The sequence below is a fragment of the Strigops habroptila genome, chromosome Z, assembly GCF_004027225.2.
Source record: "Strigops habroptila isolate Jane chromosome Z, bStrHab1.2.pri, whole genome shotgun sequence".
Taxonomy (NCBI): domain Eukaryota; kingdom Metazoa; phylum Chordata; class Aves; order Psittaciformes; family Psittacidae; genus Strigops; species Strigops habroptila.
In genome coordinates, this window is record NC_044302.2 from 95,913,859 (window position 1) to 95,936,032 (window position 22,174).

Below are 22,174 nucleotides of genomic sequence, written 5' to 3' on the forward strand. Positions count from 1 at the left end.
TGTGACAACACAGCTACTTTCAGCAACTTTGCTCAGTGGTATTGTACCTCAGTGAGAAAAGGCCTGGTACACACTAGACAGAAAATAGTCGTGTCTTTAGGAGCAAAGTCTTGTAATAGCAAAGTGCAGTAGAAATGCAGAAGGGCAGATGACTTTCAGCAACTTCCATTAAAGTCTTTACCAAGAATGTGGGACCTGGCTGAACATGTGAACTGATCGGTCCTCTTGCTTATTGTGGTAGTCCTACTCGCAGAAAATAGATGGTGTATGAGGAAGCAATGTCGTTCTCTGGAAGATGGTACATATTTCTCAAAAGGATTGAGAGGTTACATATTTCTCTGTGACTATTGAATCACTATCGAATATGAACTGCAAGTGATACTTTTGCTTCAGAACAAGAAAAATAGCTCCATTCCCTCCAAAGAGAAGCGTGTCAGCAGCAAAGCTCTCTATTGCTCCCGCTGTTTTCTCAATGCTTCACCTCATCAGGCTTCTGGGACCTGACAAACTATCAGACTGAAAAGCAGAAATAGGATGGGGGCAATTTTAATGCATGAGCAAAGCAGTGAAGAGTGTCAATCTTGCGCTTGCTATAGGTTCTCAATGACAAGAATGGCTTAATATCAGCAAGTAACTAAATCTATCTGTAGCTAGCCAGTTACTTACAGACTTCACGAGGAAAAAACAGGTTTCTCTTTGTGCACCTGTCTTCAAAAAGTTTGTGAATGCTGACATGTGTTGAGTTAAATTGGTGTTTCAAGATCAAGCACTCAGGCAGTAAATGTTAGGGCACTTCAGGAATGTGTGGTTGGGCTGTGTTGTGGTCAGAGAGCAGTGCAGACTGCCGGGCGACCAGGACAGCTCCATGGGGATGGGACATTAGCCCAAGAGTGGGAGTTGGCTCAGTGGAGCCTATGGCTGGGCCAGGCAGGGCTGCGATGGAGCAGGAGACTGATATCTACGGCATTGTTGGGATGCGGAACTCTCTGAAATGGGGTCCTGGACCATAACCAGGGAAAACCGGTGACAAGTAAGGCCGATTAGTCCCTCAGATCCCTCTCTCGGTTTCACCCCAAGTCCAGAAGGGAGAGATGCCCTTTTCCTTTTGGCACAATTGAAGGTCAGAGTTTGCTTCGCAAGGTACTTGGAGCATCAGCGATATTGATACGCTGGTTCAAGGCCAGGTTGGACGGGGCTTGGAGCAACCTGCTCTAGTGGAAGGTGTTCTTGCCCATGGCAGGGGGTTGGAACTGGGTGAGCTTTAAGGTCTTTTCCAACCCAAACCATTCTGTGGTTCTATGAACTTGCTCCTGCTACCACATATATGCAGTTGCCTGTACAGTGTGTGCTATTTTACTTCTGGAATTCCTTACAGAATATACTCATTAGTCTCCCTAAAGAAGAAAGCCAAGTAGACTTGCCAGAAAAGTTTGCTTATGGGTGTGCTGCAGATTGGCAATAGGAGATGTGTCTTATTTAACACCCAGCACTTGGAATAATCCTTCCCTACTTCAGTAGGCCAGAAACACTCAACCACCACAACATGCTTTCACGCCATGCCCTAGATGTCACACTATAAAAACCTCCCTGCAGGCTGCAAAACAACCCTTACGTATGAGGCACTTTGAGCTGGAAAACATACACAGAAACAACAGCATCTTTTGGCCACGAGAGTGGGCACTGAAGCTTAGAGATGAACCAAATATTACTGCAGTTGGGATACAGATGGACCAGCCTGCAGGGGCCAAGTCAAGATAGGGCAGATGTGAGTCACATGTACTGCTTGATTCAGCATGCTGCGGCTGTTTTTAGCAGCATAGACATTGCCATGAATGCCAAGTGCCCTGAAGGATCCACAGAAGCAGAGAGTAAATGGGATAATGCCCTTATCTAGCTCTGCATCTGCTCCGTACCAAGTGGTCCTGCTCAGCTTTCGGTGTGTGGCACGTCGTACAGACACTGCACCCACTGGGACATCTATCACCTCCAGCAGGATCTGTGTCAGCAGGGCAGGCAATGATTCCCAGACATGCACAGTATGTCCATCACTGCATTTTCAACATACTTTAGGATCCTTTGAGGTGAAAAATACTCTGTCTGCCTCTAGGGCAGGATTTGAGAACTTATAAATGTAAGATTATTCATATGAGAAAGTAGTATAAAGCGACATTTTTGATTGAAATTGCATCTTTCTACAATTTTATTGTCAAAAATGTCTTTCCTAAACATTTCTCTCCTCTTTTGCCTCACCGAGAGCTAATGTACTTTTTAGTTAAGACACGCTGGAATCTGAGAAAATTGGGAAATATACCACTTCAAAAACTCTCTTAATGCCAGCTTCAGAGGTTTTCTGTATTTTTTCCCCTTAGCTTTTCTTCCGATAAACAAAACTTGAATAATGACTTAAAAATTACTCTAATAGTGAAATCAATGGTGAGATACTACTAATTCCAGTAGTTAAAAAATAATCCAATATTTCCTGAGACATAATAATACCGAAACAGGTACACACGTACGAACATATGAAAGTACTTGCTATTTGTGCACACACAGAATATACATTGCTTAGCTTTAAAACTGTGAAATTTGTCTCTTAAATTTTACAGTTTTATGTTTTACCTTTTCTCCACAGCCAAGATCAGCAACGTTTGTTTATCTTTGTTATGGAAAGCAGAGATTTTATGTAGAAAACTGGATTGGAACCAAACTAACAAACAGAGAGAAGCCATCTAAAATTATGAGGCAGGCAATAAATGAATGGCAGAGCTGAAGAAATTGTAAATCTGGTCAAGAAGCGACAAACGAAGATGGAAAAAACTGGATAGAAGATATCATTTAAAAAGAATAAATCTCAAACATCATCTGTGCAAAGAAATTTGTTAATTTATTATGTTTAAGTTAGGTTTTGCACTCATGACACATGCCAGCTTGGCAGTGCTGGAAAGCAAAGGCTTCACTTTAGCGATATACAGTTCTGGGTCATGGTTTTCTCTAATTTCCTAGTTGTTTTGGAGAAAAATAAAGACAAGACCTCCTGGTCACAGCATCTGCGGAGAGGAAATATAGTGTTGAGGTGAAATAGTCCTTCTTTCCTTACAAAAGCATTCCTCCCCATAGACATAGTAACAGTGGGATAGTAATGATGCGTATATATTTGTCACTTAAAAGCGCCTGAAACCATTACCCTCGAAACACTAAGATTCTTTAAAATCGCAAGTTTATAACATGTAAGTTGTGAGTTGCCTGTGTCAGGTATCGAGTCATCCCGTACTTCTGTTTTACAGTCGTTTTCTGTTACGTGCTGCCGGCCGGACCGGCCCTCGCTGCCTCAGGCGCGACCGCGCCCCATCTTGCCATGCGCCCCCTAGGAGCCATCTTGCGTGCCGTACAGCCCGCGGCAGCCATGGCGGTGCGAAAGCGCGGCGTGGGCGCAGCCATCTTAAGACCTCTCGCTCAGCTGACTTGCTCCGGCGGCCATTTTGGTAAAGGATAGTTGCGGCAACCAGGCTCCTTCCTCCCTTAAGCAAAATGGCGGCGGCGGCGCATGCTCAGAGGGAGGCCCCGAGGGTTGTTGTGGTGGGGGCGGGGAGCGGCCGCAGCCATGGGGGAAGCCGAGAAGCTTTTCTATGTGTACAGCTGCGACCTGGACATCAACGTGCAGCTGAAGATGTAAGTGAGGGCGGACGGGGCGTGCAGCGACCCCTTGCTGCGCCGCGGGCGGCAGCGGCCGTGTGGGGAAGTGGCCCGGCCGCTGCGGGGCTGCGGGAGGCTGGGCCCGTGCCGCGGGGCTCCGCTGGGTCCCGAAGCCTGGCCGCGCTGTCTGCCATCGCCGGCACCGGGAGCTCCGCGCCCAGCGGTGCTGTGGGGACGGGACGGGACCGGGAAGGAAAGGGGTGTCAGCAGGGCCAGGGCTGTGAGCTCCGCTCTGAGCGCCTCGCAGAGGTCTTTGCCTTAGGTCCGGCAGGGCTTTAAGGCAAGGGTTGCTTGTCAGCTCAGCGCTGTCTCTGGTACCCTCTCCCCCTCTGCTCCCGCAGCTCGCCGGTCGGCGTTAGGGCGAAGGGATGCATTGGTGACACGCTTTCCTGCTTGTTTGCCTCACCCGTCAGCGTTAGGGCGAAGGGATGCACTGGTGACAGTTTCCTGCTTGTTTGCGGGCTGCTTTGAAAGCAAGTTGCTCTTGTTTTTTCCTTTGTGGGCAGCAGCTGGTGTGTTTCTCACCATGTATGTGCAAGCACTGCTGTTGAAGCTAGGATCCCATGCTGTGTTTCACAGAATCACCGACTGGTTTGGTTTGGAAGGGTCCTTTTTAAAGCTCGTCCATTTCCAACACCCTCCACTAAACCAGGCTGCTCTGTGCCCTCTCCGTGCACTGGATCATCTTTGAAGTTAGGGATTTTTCTGCATCACAGCAGTTGGGCGTTTACATTTGTGTAGGAGGGACATAGCTGGCTCTAAATGTAGTGTACCTAATGTAGCTACACTAAGGTATATTGCCCTTTGAAAGCTAACTTGGGGACACTTACTCGGGACTTGTTTAAGTTCCGAATGGAAGATGATATGTGAATGCAGATGCATGTGTCCTCTTTGCTAGTTCATTCTGCCAAAGGTATAGCTAGGATTTTGTGCATCAGAGTGCATGTCATCTTGGAATGTGCTCTGCTAGTTTCTTGCAAGAAGCTTGTTCATCCACTCTGAAGTTTTTGTGGTACTAATAGGTTTTTGTTTGCTGGGAGATTGATGTTATCTCTTGATAATAATTGATATTATAATTGATGTTATTACATGTTTTCCACCACATTTGTTATTTTGTTTTCACATGTGCATCCACATTCAGATATTTCATATGCATGATTGTTCTCATCATGGTATAGCTGAGGCCTGATAAATGCCATCAGTGTACTCTACCAATAGCATTCTGCACATTGTTGCAGGACTTTAATCAAGTTTGATTTGAACATTCTGCTGAGCTTTGATTTGTTGTTAACTTGAGAGATGGCTGGCATCCAAAGCCATACATACACATGTCATAAGAGGCTTTTCTTAATCATGAGGTTTTTTGGGGGGTGTTTTTGGCTGTGTTTGTTTGTGGGGTTCTTTTTCCCACTAGTGTTTGGAGCACGTGTAGTCTGATGCTTGTTGTTGCCTTTCTTAAGGTCCTTCATCTGATGCTGTCTGAGAATCTGCAGGTTGTACTAGATGAAGTTATGTCCATTGAAAAGACAAACAAGTAATTCTTCCCTTCCCTGTTCTTCCTCCCCTGCTAAGTCAGTATAGCAATAAATCCTGTATTTGTTCATCATTTCACATCCTGAGTTCCTCTCTGACACTTGGATTTTACTATGGGCTAGTAATGAACAGTGAGGGTAGCCTCAGTGCTGAGTATTCTAAACTTAAGCTAAAGAAATAGAATAGGCTATTAACTGTATATAAAATAAATTATTGTTTCTTTCTCTCTTTTTTCCTGCCTACCTCCCCCCCAGAGGAAGTCTGGAAGGGAAAAGAGAACAGAAGAGTTACAAAGCTCTCTTAGAAGATCCAATGCTGAAGTTCTCGGGACTGTATCAAGAAACTTGCTCTGACTTGTACGTAACTTGTCAGGTGTTTGCAGAAGGGAAGCCTCTTGCTCTTCCAGTTAGAACTTCCTACAAGGCTTTTAGCACTAGGTGGAAGTAAGTGACTGCCTTTCATTTCATATTCCTCTCAGTTACTGCGGCATCAAGTTTTATAAATAGATACGTACGGTTTTTATTTCTGTCAGAAAGATCACTTTTCTGGTGTGTTCTTCAAACAGCTTAAGTTTCTTCAAGTCTCTGTATGGTTATTAAGTGTTACCATGACAGCACAAAATAACCTTTTTTGTAATGGGTAAGTGATAAAACTGTCACTTGTGTGTTTGGGCATGGCTTACTTCTTAAATAACTTCTGGGGCCTGGACTAGCGTATTTTCATACTATTTACTGGACAGACTGATCTTTGGTACTTAGCCATCAAGCCAGAGTACTTTTTCTTTGGGCTCTAACCTTTTAAATATGCTCTGCCCTTATAAATTCATATTCTAAGGAGAATCTGGTTTGAATAAACTAATAGATTACCTGAATTCTAAAGTTTTATGATGAATAAAGAGTTGTTTCTCTGCAGCTGGAATGAATGGCTGAAACTGCCAGTGAAGTACCCGGACTTGCCTCGCAATGCACAGGTGGCTCTGACCATCTGGGATGTGTATGGACCTGGTAAAGCAGTTCCTGTGGGAGGAACAACAGTCTCGCTCTTTGGGAAATATGGGTATACTGCTTTTTCTTCTGTGGTATAGATTTGAATCTCACTTGTAGTGAGGTAGCAGTGGTTACGAGAGGGTAAGCCCTCTCTTTTTGTAAGCCAGGTTAACAGTTCCTTGTTTGAAAAATCAGATACATAAATGATTATTTCTTCATATGTGTAACTTCATACATGATACAGTGTTGTAAAATAGTTTTCTCTTGTATAGCACCAACACTTAGGCTTTTTTTTGAAGATGTGTAAGCTTGAATTTTAAGGTAGCAAATGTTGAAGTCACTTCCTATTTACACTTTTGTAATCCAGGGGTGCCAGTACTGATTACTGAACATAATTGGCTTGCAGTTGGGCGGTTAATGCAGACAGGAATCTATTTATAAATTTATTTTTAAATTTATTTATAATTTTTATTTATAAAGAATAACGTGTAACTCAGTAAATCTGAAGTTTTCAAAATTAGTAATCTGTTATCCTTTAGAGAGTGGGTTTGGTAAATTTGTGGATGATAACAGTAAGATGGGAAGGATTAAAGGTGTGCTGGAAGGTGAACAATACATCAGAAAGATCTTGACTAAGTGCAGAGTGGACTGAAAAAAATACAGGATGCAGTTCAGGGAAAAGTATGAGGTGCTGGTACTTTTTGCATCAAACACAGAATAGGGAGCAGCTGCCAAATAGAATAAAAGATTTGTGGGTTAGAGTGAATCTTAAGTTTTGCGGGGTTCATCGTCATGATGCTCTTGTGAAATGTGCAAACAACATTGAATATATGAACACTTCACAAGTGTGCACATTCAGGGACAATGTTCCATACCCCTCCATACTCGTTTGGCATACGTTCAGTTCTATATAATTGACTTTAAGCAAGTCGCTGACTGTTGGAAGCCTATCATTGAATGTCTAGCAAATAGGTGTGATGAAGGAGGAGTAAAGACTAATGAGGCTGAAGAAAAGACTGTAGGAACTCTTTTCTGGTATGCAGGTAGTGTTGGAAAAAGGGGAGAAATAGTCTTTTTTTTTTTTGTCTTGTCAGTGGATAAGAAGTGATAAGAAGAAACTGAAGTGTAGGAAAAGTTTAGGTTAGTGTTAGGAAAGTTGTTCTAATGATATTTGAATGCAGAAAGTGACTGTAGAGAGAGGTTGTGTCTCTGTGCTTTAACAAAATGATTGACATTGTCTTTGGGCAGAAAATTGAACTGGATCGGTTGTACTGTACCCCAAAGACTGTTGGTAGTTATTTAAACATTAGAGCATAGTTCCTGGAAAAAGATAAAATTTATAAATGAAATTTACATTTATTTCCAGCATGTGCGACCTGGGGGAAGTAGATGGACAAGAAGCAATGAGTAATTTTGGAATTTTATGTTTGCTTGTGAATGGAAACCTTTGTAGTAGTATTCCACACAGCAATGTGTAAATTCAAGGTCTTTCTGGTTGATATTTCTCATTTTTAATAGTTGACTTTTTAAAGTGTTCCTTGCAGTTGTATTTACCTGAAGTTTTTCGAGTTAAGCGATCTACTTGATTTCTTGAAGCATCTTTTATAGGTGGATCAGCACAAATACGTAAGGAAGGGAGGTTTTGCAAAGAAAAGATGTGGGCAGCTACCCTGCAAAGTTCTGTTCACTGCAATGTTTCAATTACCAATTCAATTTCAAGCACAGATTGAGAAAATGTCATTCTGAGGGTTGCAGGGGTTTTTTTAATTTTTTTAATTTTATTTTTATCTGGCAGCTCAGAAGCCTCCTTCATAGCAGTCAACCTTCAAATGAAACTTAGGTAGCTTTTTAGTTGAATTTTTTTTTTTTTCAGACTAGCAGACCTAAAGTCAGTATTATAATTTGGAAGTCAAGAGGAATACTTTCTGCTTCATTACAAATAATAAAACTATGAAGGTCAAGCTCTGTCCTCAGTTTGCATTTATACCACTCCACTGACTTCTGGAATTACCCATTTTTCTTCCACTTGCCAAATAACTTAGTTCAGACTTACTAATTTTCTTTTAAACTCCGTGCCAATTTAACTGAAGGCCATAGAGGGCACAAGGAGCAAGGCACTTTAGCAGTTCATTTAAATTGTGCATGGCAGTGAGTGTTTCTAGGCTTGGCAAAGGAAGTTACTTCATTTTCTTGCAGCTGCTACTGTGCTTTGATTCCTGACAGGTGTGTTATTTTGAATGTACTGAACTGATTCTGCTTTTTTTCCCCCTGCAGTATGTTTCGTCAGGGAATGCATGATTTGAAAGTCTGGCCCAATGTAGAAGCTGATGGCTCAGAGCCCACCAAAACTCCTGGGAGAACCAGCAGCACAGTCTCCGAAGATCAGATGAGCCGCTTGGCTAAGGTAATGGTATAGCAAGTAACCTGTAAGGTGTATGTGAAAAGCTTGCACTTTCACTGGAGTGGAATGAATACAGGCTTCTCACGTTGTTTTCTCGTGTGAAAGCTGTCTTCCTTTGATTAGATACTTCACAGAATTTATAAAAGTGTGTAAGCTAGATCATACCCATTGGCTTCTGTAGTATATTTTTAAAGGGGACATATAAATACCTTTTAATATACATCGCATTCTGTTGTAACAACTTAACATCCTAGTTCTTTATAAAGAATGAAACTGTGATCACGCCTTGAAGATGCTGGAAGCCAAAATTCTATCAGGTTCAGTAAGAGCAGTGCCTAACAGTAACTTGTGAGGGCTATTTTCTTTCAGTAGCCCTTGTTTAGATTTAAGGCTCTCTGGTGCAGTGTTCAGGTATGCATGACATTAGAAAGATGCCTCTGCATTAGAAAGAATTTGGGTAAAACTGCAAAAATTAAGCAAAGCTTAATGCATTTAAGTTCATGGATATGTGTGTGTATTAGGATTTTCTTCTCCCAGCTTGATGGCAAGAGTGTGTTTTTGCCATCAAAACTACTTCTGCAGTTGATCAGTGGATGTGAGTTCTTGAACTGTTTTGCTGGCTGATTTTTCTCATTCTTCAGGTAAGCTTATTCCAAGCTTGCCAAATCACTCGACCCACTTAATGTACTTTCTACTTAATCTTGGCCTCCCAGTTTCCATCTTTGTGCAACTCCTAGTGAAAGATAAGTCCAGTGGCTTAAATATGTCCATTTTGTCATGTACAGATTTATCACAGTAAATAAGCGAACTTTCATTTAGGGTGTAGTTCACCTTGAATTTGTAATGGAGAACTCACTTAAAGCTTTCTGCTAGTCATGATGCCCCATTTCTTGATTGCAGTAGAAGAAATCCCCTTTAGGCTAAGGAAGTGCTGTAGACAGACACTAAATACCAAGGCTTGTTATAGGTCATCACATGGTTACATGGTGTATGCAGTAGGTTTCCAAGAAGGGGTTTTGGAGTGTAGGCCTTTCATTTCATGTTAGTTCTGTTACGCAAACATGACCGTACCCTACCAGTGTTGATTTTCTCCTCGTTGCTTTATTCCCTTATGCTCCCTAGCTCAAGTAATACAAATAATGCAGAGTATTTCAGTCTTAATTCTGGGTCTGTTCTAGCTCTTCTTTTGGCATATGGGAGCGGAAGGCTCAAAGCCTCTGAGGAAAAGGAGGGAATTCTTTCACATCCCAAATGAGAATTCTAGTTAACGGCTCATAACATCACTGTTCCCATTCGTCTCCTCTGAAAGCAGTTTTTAGGAGATAATAATTTCTGAAAGATGAGGCTATTTTCAGTGGTATTTTGCTGTATTTCTGTATAAAACCATTTTGTCATCAGATGGTAGCAAAGTAAAAAGGGTTTCTGGGCAGTGTGTCTGTGAGAGCTTTCATTTGCACAGCTGTTTTCTCAGCAGATGAGTTCCTGTGATGTATCATTCCTAAATAGCCTTTGTTTAAGCACAATCAGCTTCATTTTTTCTAGGGCTTACATATCAGTTACTGAATGCCTCCTGATGCTACTGTATGTGATAGTATCTTTAAATATAGGTAAGAGGAGTAGGGCTAATTAAAACAAGATGAGTTTGAGTGGGCTTTGTTATTCTTGGGTTTTTTTGGGGGTTGTTTTTTTTTTTTTCCTGTTTATTGGACAGGCATCATTTAGAAGTGTCATGCAGTTGATTGATGTGTAATACCAGAGGCCAAATTAGATTCTTCCGGATAATTAGTAACTTCTGACAGGAGCTTGCTGAGGGACCTTTTCTCCATCTAAAAGATCACTTTTTATTCTCTTGGCGTACTTCTGAATTTTTGTGTGTGTGGTATTTATTATTATAGGGAATTTGCATAGAACCAGTGACTGGCTGCTGGAGGAGTTTCATCCTTTTACCTGAATAATTGATACTATGGCAAGTCGCATTTCACGTTGAGGTGCCATATGGTTGTGCTCTTACAAAACGTGATGGTTGCTTGTAAAATTGCTGCTGCTGAAAAAGCCATGGCTTGGGGTCATCGTGAACACAGATTTTTCCCGTACTGAGGAATATTAATGGAAAGATTGAGGAATACCTTAGCGTGCTCAAATATTAATAACATTAAGATGTTTCTCCCATGAGTGGTGTGTTAATTTATTCTACTTAAACAAAAAATACTCTCAAGTTCTTTTTGATCCATTCACTTCTCTCACACCACCTGTTGGCTGGATGAAATTAGATAATAACAATGGTGAGATAGTATCTAAAGGGATGCCTATTATTTAGTAGCAGATGATAAATGCTTCTTTCCCTGAAGGGAGTGCACTAACAACTTTCTTATTTTAAGGTTAAATATTAATCAAAGAGAATGGTTCTCTGTGTATGTATGCACGCACATACGCCTTCAGATCTTCTGGGTCTCATATGCAGGCCTTACAAGTTGCAGTATTATGATATTTTTCCTCTCTGTAAGGGAGGTTTGCAGGTTTAAGAGATCAATATTTTCCTCTAAAACATACAAAAATTACTTTTATCTTTATTTTCTAGTGCAGCAAACAAGAAAATGAACAAGAAATGAGTTGTGACCATTTTTCCCAAGGCTTTGATAAATGCTATCCTAAATTTGTGTATCAATGCTGGATGTGAATATGTGGTATTCTGAAAATTTTGACCCATTGGTTTAAGGTGGTGGAAATAAGAGGGCTACCTTCCGTAGGAAAAAGTATTTTTATTAACTGAAAAAAAAGAGTAGGGAGTCATTTAGAAGTGGCTAAAATGACATATAAAGGTAATTCCTTCGTTGCTGAGAAGACCTTTTCTGTGAAGTAGGTAGGATGTTTGTGAATGCATTAAGTACAACTGGTCTGCATGCTGCTGTTTCTCTACTGTCGAAATGCGTTTTAGTCACATATGAGGCAAAGGCCAAGTCTTGCCTTATGTTTTTGGTACAGTCCTGGCACATTCTGTCTGAAATACTGCTGATGGAACTTGTTGAACTGGCTGCAGAATATAACATAAGAGAGCAAAAAAAAAAATGGTACCATATTATGTTCCTGTTTACAGGGCTGCTGATAAGTTGAAAGAACCCAAAGACTGAGCTTCTGTGCACTGGTTACATCCAGCATCCTGAAATGTTATTAAGGATTATACTTTGTTACCTCTGCCCTTCCTTTTCCTTTTGTGCTGTTTAGTTTATGAAGTTTATTGCAGCTCAGATTAGCTGTCCCTGAGTTTACTGGGGACAAAAGAAATGAGAAAAGCTCCTACTGTATACTGAACAGAGTTCATTAATTCTTAGAAGCTTCAGTGATCTTCCAGAGTTTGCATCAAAATCTTATTACTTCTGTAAAGCTGTACTGTGGTCTACAGCTTAAAGAAATGCTATGTGAATCAGCTGCTTTAAGCAAACATTCTCATAATTCTCATGGGATTATGTTTTTGTGTTTCATGGAACAAGGTCAGAACAAAGCGATCACATGCTCATGCCTATATTACTGTTTAGTGCTTCTTGAAATGGCCGGTTCCTAGCAAATCTTTAGTTTAAAAACAAAAAACCAGGATTTTCCTCCCAGCTGACTTTGGCTTGGTTTTCCTTCCCAGCAGCTTTGACTGCTTTATAAATTGTGACTGCTTTTGATTAGTACTTTACTTTAGTAGTGCCCATAACTATAGTTGAGGTTTAATATTCACTGGAAAATTTTAAACCTCATCTCTGTTAGGAACCAAGAATCAGGAAAGATTAATCAGATAACATGTTTGTGAAATGAGCAAGTATTGGCATTCATTGTCATGCTTGTTTTCATAAGTAATCAGCCTTAAAATTTAATTCAGATTTTGAGTGGGTACAGAGGCCATGGTGTGCGCTGTAGTTTATTCCACCTCCTTCTGACATAAACTGGTTCCAAGAAAACTAATTGGGAGTTTTGTTTCCTGCATAGAGGTAGGAACCAGTATCCAAAGTGGTGTTAGACCATAAACCCAAATTAAGCTCTGGGGAGGTGAATAAAAGAGAAAACCCCACAAACATCACACTGAACTTGTCCTAAACACCACGAAGTCACTGTGGAAAGTGAACAAGCAACATGGCCTGTAGTTGGATATGAAGGGGCAATTGATCAAGGTGTTAAAAGACAAGGATAAGTGCTTACCAGCTGATATTTGACAGATCAGTTCCACTGATATAAGAACACGTGCAGAGAGATTGCAGAACACTGACATTTCATTTTATTAATGTCTTTAATTGCTTTTTACAGTCTTTTAAAGACTAGACTTTTTCTTGTCTCTTATGTCAGCATTGCTTCTAAGAGATGTAAAAAGCTATTGGATTCTGCAGTGTTTCTGAAGCTTGGCTTGTGAGTTTGTCAGGATCTGTACCTGGACATGAAGATGATGCTGTTTGCAGAGTACATCATGATGGGGCTTGTATTTGGCCTGGGTCATCCTTGCTGTGCGTTAATACTTGTGCCCATACTCGTGCAACCTAGACAACTCCCATCATATGGCAGGTCTTAATTCTTCTGTTAATTTTTTGTAGTAACCTCACCTGCAGTTCTGAATGGAAGAAGTAGGCTGCTGTTGTGCTCTCCTGCATACAATACCTTCTATTCATGTGCTTTCCTAGGTTTCTTTGTATATTGCCTGTCCCCTTGCTGGGCAGCTGGGAAAGACGTGGCAGTCAGTGTGAGTGTTCAAATTTAAATGCTCATGGGTGGGCAGGTTGACCACTGAGGAACCTTAGTTGTAACTCTTAATAGGAATAGTTTTGAGGGACTTTTCACTGGACATTTTCTAAACAGGTATCGATTTCTTTGAAACATGGAAAAACTTCACGTCTTCTAGTCCCTTTGCATCTCTTCTTGCGTACTGCAAGAATTACTGATTCTTTGAGGAACACCTGTGATTTCTTAGGAACCAAAAAGATGATTCTTGTTTGTATTTGTGTGGACTACTTCTGAGATGACGAAAAACTGTTGTGTGTCAGTGCATCTGAAACAACAGGCAGTATGGCTGCTATCTTCACTTCCTTTTTCTGTTATCTCTCTTCCTCTTAACCCTTCTTCTGTTAGGTAGTCCTTTAAACAATGCAACTTCCTTGCTATTACTACAGCAACATGTAGATGTAGGAGTAAATCTAGAAGTACTTTTCAGATAACTAAAATGAAATGAGGAACAGGCTCTCTATGACTTGCTTTAAGTCTTCGGCTGACCTATTGTGATGTCTAACTCGCAGTCTGAAAACTTGTTTAGGTAAGGCTAACAAGGGCAGAATGACACAATTTGGCTATTTTTTAAAATATGGGGTTTTTTTATTTGGCTTTGTAAGTTTTACTATATCAAATGTAGTAACACAAAAAATGAAATACGTTACTTCTCATAAAAAACAGGTTCCTGTTTTAGTGTGTTCAGAATGCAAAGGTGATGTGCTTGGAGTGTGGTTTCGTCTTTGCTGTGATTGGTGTTTTAGATAATAGAATTATTTTTGTGGCATGGCTTAGCTGTTTACAAGGATCTACTGCGTGTGTCCTGTGCAAGCATTTTTTCCAGTTCCTCTGTTTTTTCCAGTTCCTTTATTTTTCACCCTGATTTCATGTTAGCATCCCTATTAAATTATAATTTTGATACTCTTTTTTTTCCTTGCTCTGAGCCAGTTAATTGTGTTTTTCATGCAGCTCACCAAGTCTCATCGGCAAGGTCACATGGTGAAGGTGGACTGGTTGGACAGACTGACCTTTAGAGAAATAGAAATGATCAATGAGGTAGGTGGATCTGATATGGAACCTTTGCTTAGGAGACTGAACTCGAAGTACTTTTTCTATTTTTCTTCAGCCGTCAGTGTATATGATAAAGGAAAATAATTCTTTAAGCTCCGAAAGTTGATTTTACTTGGGCAATTATGAGAATTGTAGAATCATAGAATAGTTTGTGTTGGAAGGCACCTGCAAAGGTCATCTAGTCCAACCCCCAGCACTGAGCAGGGACATCTTGAACTGGATCAGGTTGCTCAGAGCCAGAGTCTGGTTGGGTTTGGTTTTTGGGTTTTTTTAATATTCATTCAAGACCTGAATGAGGTGTTAACTCTCATTAGGCAAAGTCACCCCCAAACATTTAACTAATTATACTCATCTTGCAGAACAGAACTCTGTTTTCTGCTTTGCGCTCTTGAGATTTTGGTTGCCTCCTTTATAATTAGACCTCTGGGAGTCAGATTATTTTTGAATTTAAATTTGTTTTTTTAATAAACCCTCAGAACTCAGCCTATCCCTTCTTTTTCTTTTTTTTTTTTTTTTTTTTTCTCTTTGTAATTCCCTTTCTGGAAAATTACAGAAAACTAAAAATTACTGATTTCTAGTGCTGTACCTGAAATGCAGAACCACTTTGTCTGTGCTGGAAAATCAATCCATTATTAATGCATAAACCAAACTTAATATGCTCAGTATTAAAGGAGATGTTTGTTTTCATTATTAATCATATGTTCCTGGTAGTGGTTATGTATAACTTTTTTCTTGTTTTGCGCCTAGATTTTAAAATTCTGATCACTTTTTCAAAGCAAAGGGTTTAAAAAACGCACACATGAGCAAATCTTCCTCTGAAAGTGAATGAGTTGCAAATCTAATCTTCTGGTCCAAGTTTAATTTGTCTCTTTCATGGTGTTATCTAAAAAAGTTCTGGTATTTTGTCTTCTGGTTTTTGACCCTTATATGCATAATTGTGTGTAATGGGTTTGTTTGGGTTTTATTTCTTTAAATCGCACACAAACCCCCTGTCACCTGGTTATTCTTCATTGCCTTTTTTCAGACCTTTAGACTACAGTTGCTGATGAAAACAACAGATTTTTATCTGTTACATATGGATATTTATCATGAAGTGGGAATGTGAGGAAGTAAGAATGTTGGGAAGAAGGTGATGTGGTCTGAAGTAGTAGCAATTGTTCAGTTAATCATTTCATAGCACAACAACTGATAATCTAATTAATCAGTTATAGCACAAAGGAAGTAGGGTAATTGCTGTGCTGAGAAAGCTGAAGATTGATGCACTTTAATACATGATACACATCTGTGTTGGTTCTCTTCTCAGAGGGAAAAACGAAGTTCTAATTTTATGTACCTGATGATTGAATTCCGTTGCGTCAAGTGTGATGATAAAGAATATGGAATAGTTTACTACGAAAAGGTATGTGCCTCGCAGGCTTTATGGTCGTCTTTAAAAAGCAGCATATGCACCTAAAATGGATGGGTTTTTCTACTGAGGTGAAATATTCCGCTGCGGGATAGCAGCAGACAGCTGTCAGCGGCAACTGTTTGTGTACATACAAATCAAATAGTATAGATGCAACAAGATTGCAGAAGTCAATCATTCGTGTAATACAGTTCAAGGTTACAGAATTTAATAAGTGTGAGTGATTAAGAACTTTTTGATTTATGGCTCCTTCAGTCACCCAGCAGTACTTTTGGAGTAGCTGTATGTAAAATTATGTCTTACATCAGGAAGAAATGTACCTGTATTGATTGGTAACTTTATAAAAGATAAGTTATTAAAACTTTGCACAGAAGCTCTGCTCATGAACATTTTCCCTAAAATGAACAGATTTAAAAGTTCAGCCTTTCATGCTGAAAATGGTTTGAAGTCAATTAAGTAAAAGACTGGATTGGAATGTCTTGCATTTTCCTGTTAACAAAACAAATCTCCAAAGCAGTGTCTTCGGTGTTTTTTATGAGTTCAGCTTTAATGGAATGAAAGATTAACACTGAGCTTAACAGACATCAGTGTGTCATTGGAAGGCATTACTGGTACTTTTATGGACCTATGTATTGTGGAAAGACCCACTGAAATAGAAAAAGCAGTAAATCTGTAATCCGCTTTAAAAAAAAAAAAAAGTCAGTAATTGCCTCTAAAAATCCAGCATGTTTAGATTCATAAGAATTCAGAAAGTGCAACTGTATAAGATAAAGAAGGTAGAAAAAGAGACTGGAGACCTGTTGAGGTCAGAGGCACAAACTTTAAGCAGCATCCATTTTGAGAATGTTAAAAAATCTCAGTACACATAATGTTAATACAACAGAAAATGGATTACAAGTATTTCTATGTATGTGACAACATTACCAGTTGATCTGGAGTGAAGAACTCTGGTTTAACTTCAGATTCTTGATGAAGGTACTGAAAATACAGTAATAAAATGCAAAAAGCAGGATTCCATAAAAAATTCTGAGAAGGCACAGAGCAGAATCTGTCTCAGCTGTTTGATCTGTTGCAAGTTAAAGCTTGTGAATGTTTGAAAAAAGAGCTGTTTAAGTGCTATTAATCTAGCTTTTTGAATTAATATGTTACTGAACAACAGTAATCTTAGAACTTATTTTAACAGAGATGACACAATAAAAGAAACTGTTGAGGTTGTTTTTCAAATTGCTCTAGTCATAACAAAAATGAGCAGCTGTTTAAGATATTTTCCAGGCCCTTGTAAGAGCTGTGTCTTGCAAACATGATATAAAAATAATGTATGTGGACGTCCACGCTCTATCCACGTATCCCCTATAGTGGTAGCTGCATTTGTAATGCTTCTGGAGGAAATAGTAGTTCCACATGGCGCTTGGTGACTCCTCCCACAATGTGAGGCGAATGTATCCGGTGTGTTTTGAGGGGGGGAGTATCATGTAAGTTTTGATTTTTTTTTTTTTTTGATTTGGGGTTTTTTTATTTATTTGGGGGGGGGGGTGTTCATTGGTGTTTTTTGTTTTTTGTTTTTTTTGGGGGGGGGTGTTGTTTGGGTTTGTTTGCGTTTGTTTTTTTAGTTTGATGTGGGATTTTTGGTTAGGGTTTTTTTTTCTGGATTCTGGTAATTCTGGTGAAAATGTGCCTTGGGGAGATGCCTAGGTTAACTCTTTAGCTTTTTTTGTTTTATGTGGACTGTAGTTGACAATGAGACCTTTCCCCACCTTTCCAGGTCTCTTTGTTTTTAGAATAGTTTCATAGTGCTTCTATACACTTATCTCAGAACCGGCTACTGTAGAGGGCATTACTATTACAAAGCTCCGTTGCGTTACAAATCATGGTGAAACCTACAATGTGTCAGATTCCTCCATGAAACAAAATAAAGTTGTTTACTTCTGTGGAAATCAAGGAAATACGTGCCTGGAGAGCATGACAGAATATGGTCAAGATATCGAACCACTTTACTGACCACCAGCTTTCTACATTAGAAGGTGCTGTACTTCTCACAGGTGCAGACTGATAAGCATGGCTAGTGAGTGGCTTTATGTTGTGCTGGTTCTTTTATAGTTGAATGAGGCAATCCTAAAAATGATTTCTCTCTCTTGGCTCCAGAAACCTACCATTATAGATGAATTATTCCTGATTTACACACGCAACTTTTTTTTGTTGTCATTATGGTTTTACAGATGTGCAAGGTGCGAGAAAGAAGATTCAGACTTCAGGCATGCATCTTTCTTTTAAGAGATGCTTCTTAAGCATATTAAAAGTGTATGGAAGAAAATAACTGTGAATTGGCTGCTCTTGTGGAAATAATGTCATTGAATGTGCAATAGCAGATGTTAAAGCTATAACTAACTGCAGTTTGAGGGATTTGTTGTTACGAAGTAGCTTTTCAACAAGTTCTTGACCCTTTTCTGGCAGCAGTAGGAAACGGTACATAAATTAGTGCCTGTCTTCTCAGTTTTGTCATGCTTCAATTACATATCTGGCATCACCAATCCAGTATATTGAGCCTAATGAAAGTAGGTTCTGTTGTCACCTGCCTGTGACCGATAGTTGAAGTGGAGATTACTTGTCACAGTTTTGTTGATAAATTTGTTTTCAAGTGTTTATGAAAAACTGGCCTGTTAAACAGTGGCTGATAGAATTTGAGATTCTCTGGCTCCACATTCAATTACAGTGAAGTGAAGTGGCAATGGCTCTTTCCATGTTCTCTGTTAACTTAATTTTAATACAGCATTCAAGATGTGAAGGATAGCAGTCTGCTAGTATCGAGAGCATTGCTTCTAATGCTCCATTTAGACAAAAACCAGTGTGACTTTTCAAGTGCAAATAACACCCACATTTATCGTTAATGTGGTTTTGTGCCAGTTTCAAGGGAAACCTTTGTTTGAATAAATGTATTGATTACACTGCAAGTTTATTTAAAAGTTGCTAGTCTCATTATTGGAGCCTTTATTCATGGCTTGAAAAAAAATGTAATGTCTACAACATTGGGTGTCCATTTATTTTTTGTGTGGAAGGAGTTGGATCCCATTTACGTTACTTGAAATGGTGTTTGAGTAAAGAATAAGATAAATGGAACCTCCTTGTTAATTGATATGAAACTGATTTTCAGGAAAGTGCAGAACTGTCTTACTGGTTCAGAAAATTTTGTTGAATTTCTTAAGTGGACTATATTATTTATATAAAAGTCACACATACTGGCCTTAATGTGGTGAAGTACCTCTAAAGCTCTGTAACATAGTAGTTTAAAGCCAGCTAATGCTGTTTAGTATGGATGTTGCTATTGTTGGCAAAATCACATCTCCGATTCTTGCTGTGCTAGTAAGTAATGCAGCCAAGAGGAGCAGAGCTACAGAGTGAAGAGGTTGCTGAAGGCCCAGTGTCTGCACTGTGTTCTTAAGCTTGGGAACAGCTTTAGTCAAGTCCCATTTGCTGAATGACTGTTGGCAGTTGGAGGATATTAGGTATTTCTAAAACTTCCATGTTGTGAGCTAAAGCTCACTGCATGGTGATGCTCAGGAGAGACACTTCAACAGCACACGGTTGATCAAATTCAAATGCTAATTGAGTTGACTCTCGGGCGTTGGTATGAGTTAGTAAGTTTGTATGGTCAGTGTCATAGTCATCTATGTCATGATCTCCAAGTATGACAGAGAATTAGAGCTGCATGTTAATCTAATTGGAAGGGAAGTTAAACAACTGACATCCTTCACAGGCAAACTAATGGCATTGTGCCTTCTTGAAGATTTCTTTAAGTAGTCCATTCTGAAAATGTTAACTCCTGATGCAGTGACTTGTCCCATGAATGCTTGCTCCAGCCCTCTCAGCATCTCCATGTCCTCCTCTGGACTCGCTCCAGCGGCTCCACGTCTCTCTTGTGCTGTTGCCCCAGAGCTGGACCAGGACTGCAGAGGGGGGTCTCCCCAGAGCGCAGCAGAGGGGGAGAATCCCCTCCCTCAACCTGCTGCTCACGCTCTGGGGGTGCAGCCCAGCACATGGAGGGGTTCTGGGCTCAAGCTTCTCCTCACCCAACACCCCCAAGTCCTTCTCCTCAGGGCTGCTCTCAAGTCCGGTCTCTGCCCAGCCTGTATTGTGCTTGAGGTTGCCCCGTCTTGCACTTGGCCTGGTTGAACTTAATGAGGTCTCAGATTCTATATAATTGCATGAAAGCTAAGTTAATTGTTTAGGCAGTGTAGTTTTAAAATGGAAAAACTGTGGCTAATGTCCTCTTTGCCCTCTTCAGTGTTTGTATGGATACTTGTTTTAAAGACTGATAGGAAAAGCAATCCTGCTTATGTTCTGGGAGCCACAGCCGGATTTTATGCATATTTCCTTTAAATAGGAGGGTTGTGAGTGTAGTTACCATCATATTTGACAGTAAAATTTTTACTTCAGAAAGTAAAAAAGTAGCACACTAATAAATGTAATAGAAGTGTCTTCCTGAATATGCATTTTAATAGCAAGAGATCTTTTACCGTAGGCAGCAACACAAAATTTATGTAGAAGAAAAAAAAATTCTCCTTGAAGGTTAATGGCAATTTTAACTCCTACGTCCCATTGGTGATGCATGATTCTTTTCTTTCCCTTAATACAAGCCACTCACTTCTTTGAAAGTTACTTCTGAAAAGTATAAAAGCAAAGCCATCCCAAGAGGCATATGTGATTGGAAAAGCAGTAGGAAAAAAAAGGAGTATGGGGGCAGAAGCAAACCTGAGTAAATTATCTGGAACTTACATATTTGAAGGAAATATTGGTATGTTACAAAAACTTTATTCTGAAGTGAAATTTGCTCCAAAATAAATGAGAACAGACTAAGTATAAATACAGCATAGCACATATTACACTGGTGGTGTTGTTTTTCTGTTCTGCTGTTTTTATACTGTTTTTAAATGAAATGTTCTTCCCTAGATGGTGTCAATTAATGCTGAATTATGCTTCTAAGGTAAAAAAAAAGCAACAAAACCAAACTGCTGCGTGTGACTGGAAGACAGAAACAGAGTTGCTCTTTTGTCATGTGTCACGCTTTGTATTTTTTCCTTCTGCCTGATTCAAACAGGAAACATACAGCTTCTCCCTTTTCTATGCAGTAGCAGGTTAGACTCTCCTAAGGAAAACTTGTGGGCTTCTGTCGTAGTGCTGCAGAGCAGCAGAGCTTGACCTTCTAGAAGAGACTGTCATGCTCTGTGTGGAACCCGTGTTGGAGAGACGCACATTTGCATGATAACTGCATGATGATTTCTCCACTCACCTATGTGTCAGCATGGTGGCAAGTTGCCAAGCTGTGTCTCCTTGGATGAACTTTGATCTCTCTTGCCACATTATTTATTGTCTGGAAAAAACTAATAAGTAAAAGAATCAATTTCTTATTTTCTGTTCTCCCTTCTGTAACTGTCAAAAGTCAGCAAGGTGCAATTGCACCATTCTTTCACTGTCATATACTTTACAATGCAGTGATATGTCACGTTCAGGGTTTTTTCCTAAAACTTGAGATCTTTAATATGCCTTTAACCGTTTGTCATGCAGGACGGTGATGAGTCGTCTCCAATTTTAACAAGTTCTGAAATTGTTAAGATTCCAGATCCCCAGATGTCAATGGTAAGCATGCTCCATGTAATGCAATCTGTATTATAGTATTTTCACTGCTTTCCGAAACTTGCCTGTATTGCTGTCTTCAGTATTTTAAAACTCCAGTGGAAAGATGTATTTGACCAGTTCAGAAATATCAGTGGGTTTGACTTTTTCTATTTATTTGTTTTTTCTGCTACTGCTAGATTAAAATACAAGAATTGATTAAATGCTTATGTTCATCTCCTCCTTCCCATACCTAGTGTGCTTGCTCTTGAGGAAAGCAGAGAAGGGGGATTGTTGGCAAAAGAGGTCAGAGGGTGGGAATATAGGGAGCTGAAGAAGAGAAACTTAAAGGATGGTGCAGTAAGTCTTGGTCACTTTGTCTGTTAAAATATTTTCTCCCTACGCTCTCTTGTATGTTGTCTTTCATGTAGACAGTGCCTAAGTACAGTTCTAGAAAAGATTTCCATTATTGTGGATGCCAATTCAGTGGGACTGGTATTGGCAGCTTTGGGAACCTTAATGTAAGTGGGCTTCTACTGGCAACACTGTTTGAGCACCGTGTAATCTAACATTGCAAGAGCAAGTCTGACAATGCTGAAAACTGCCTTGGCTGCTGAAGTCTCGTTGGCACTGTGGCTCCTATTGTGGCTCCTACTGTTGCTAACATGGTATTAACAGTGGGAAAACTTTTTGAGGCGTTTTTCTTGCATACAAAGCTTTGTACTGCATCATCCTAAAAAAAAGTAA

At 39.9% G+C, this 22,174-nt stretch overlaps 1 protein-coding gene across 4 annotated transcripts in view; it reads left to right on the forward strand.

The window, feature by feature from the left end:
• Positions 1 to 3,494: 3,494 nt before the first annotated feature.
• PIK3C3 (phosphatidylinositol 3-kinase catalytic subunit type 3) overlaps positions 3,495 to 22,174 on the forward strand; it is a 70,793-nt gene continuing 52,113 nt past the window's right edge. For 2 of the 4 annotated variants that reach the window (XM_030512359.1, XM_030512361.1), the window contains exons 1-8: positions 3,560 to 3,669; positions 5,481 to 5,669; positions 6,139 to 6,282; positions 8,487 to 8,616; positions 14,314 to 14,400; positions 15,719 to 15,814; positions 21,380 to 21,451; positions 21,859 to 21,948. In XM_030512359.1, coding sequence (XP_030368219.1) covers positions 3,602 to 3,669; positions 5,481 to 5,669; positions 6,139 to 6,282; positions 8,487 to 8,616; positions 14,314 to 14,400; positions 15,719 to 15,814; positions 21,380 to 21,451; positions 21,859 to 21,948 — 876 coding nt within the window. In that variant the 5' untranslated portion in view covers positions 3,560 to 3,601. Of the gene's footprint in view, positions 3,670 to 5,480; positions 5,670 to 6,138; positions 6,283 to 8,486; positions 8,617 to 14,313; positions 14,401 to 15,718; positions 15,815 to 21,379; positions 21,452 to 21,858; positions 21,949 to 22,174 lie in introns of all 4 variants that reach the window. The other 2 variants (XM_030512360.1, XM_030512362.1) reach the window with 1 other exon arrangement.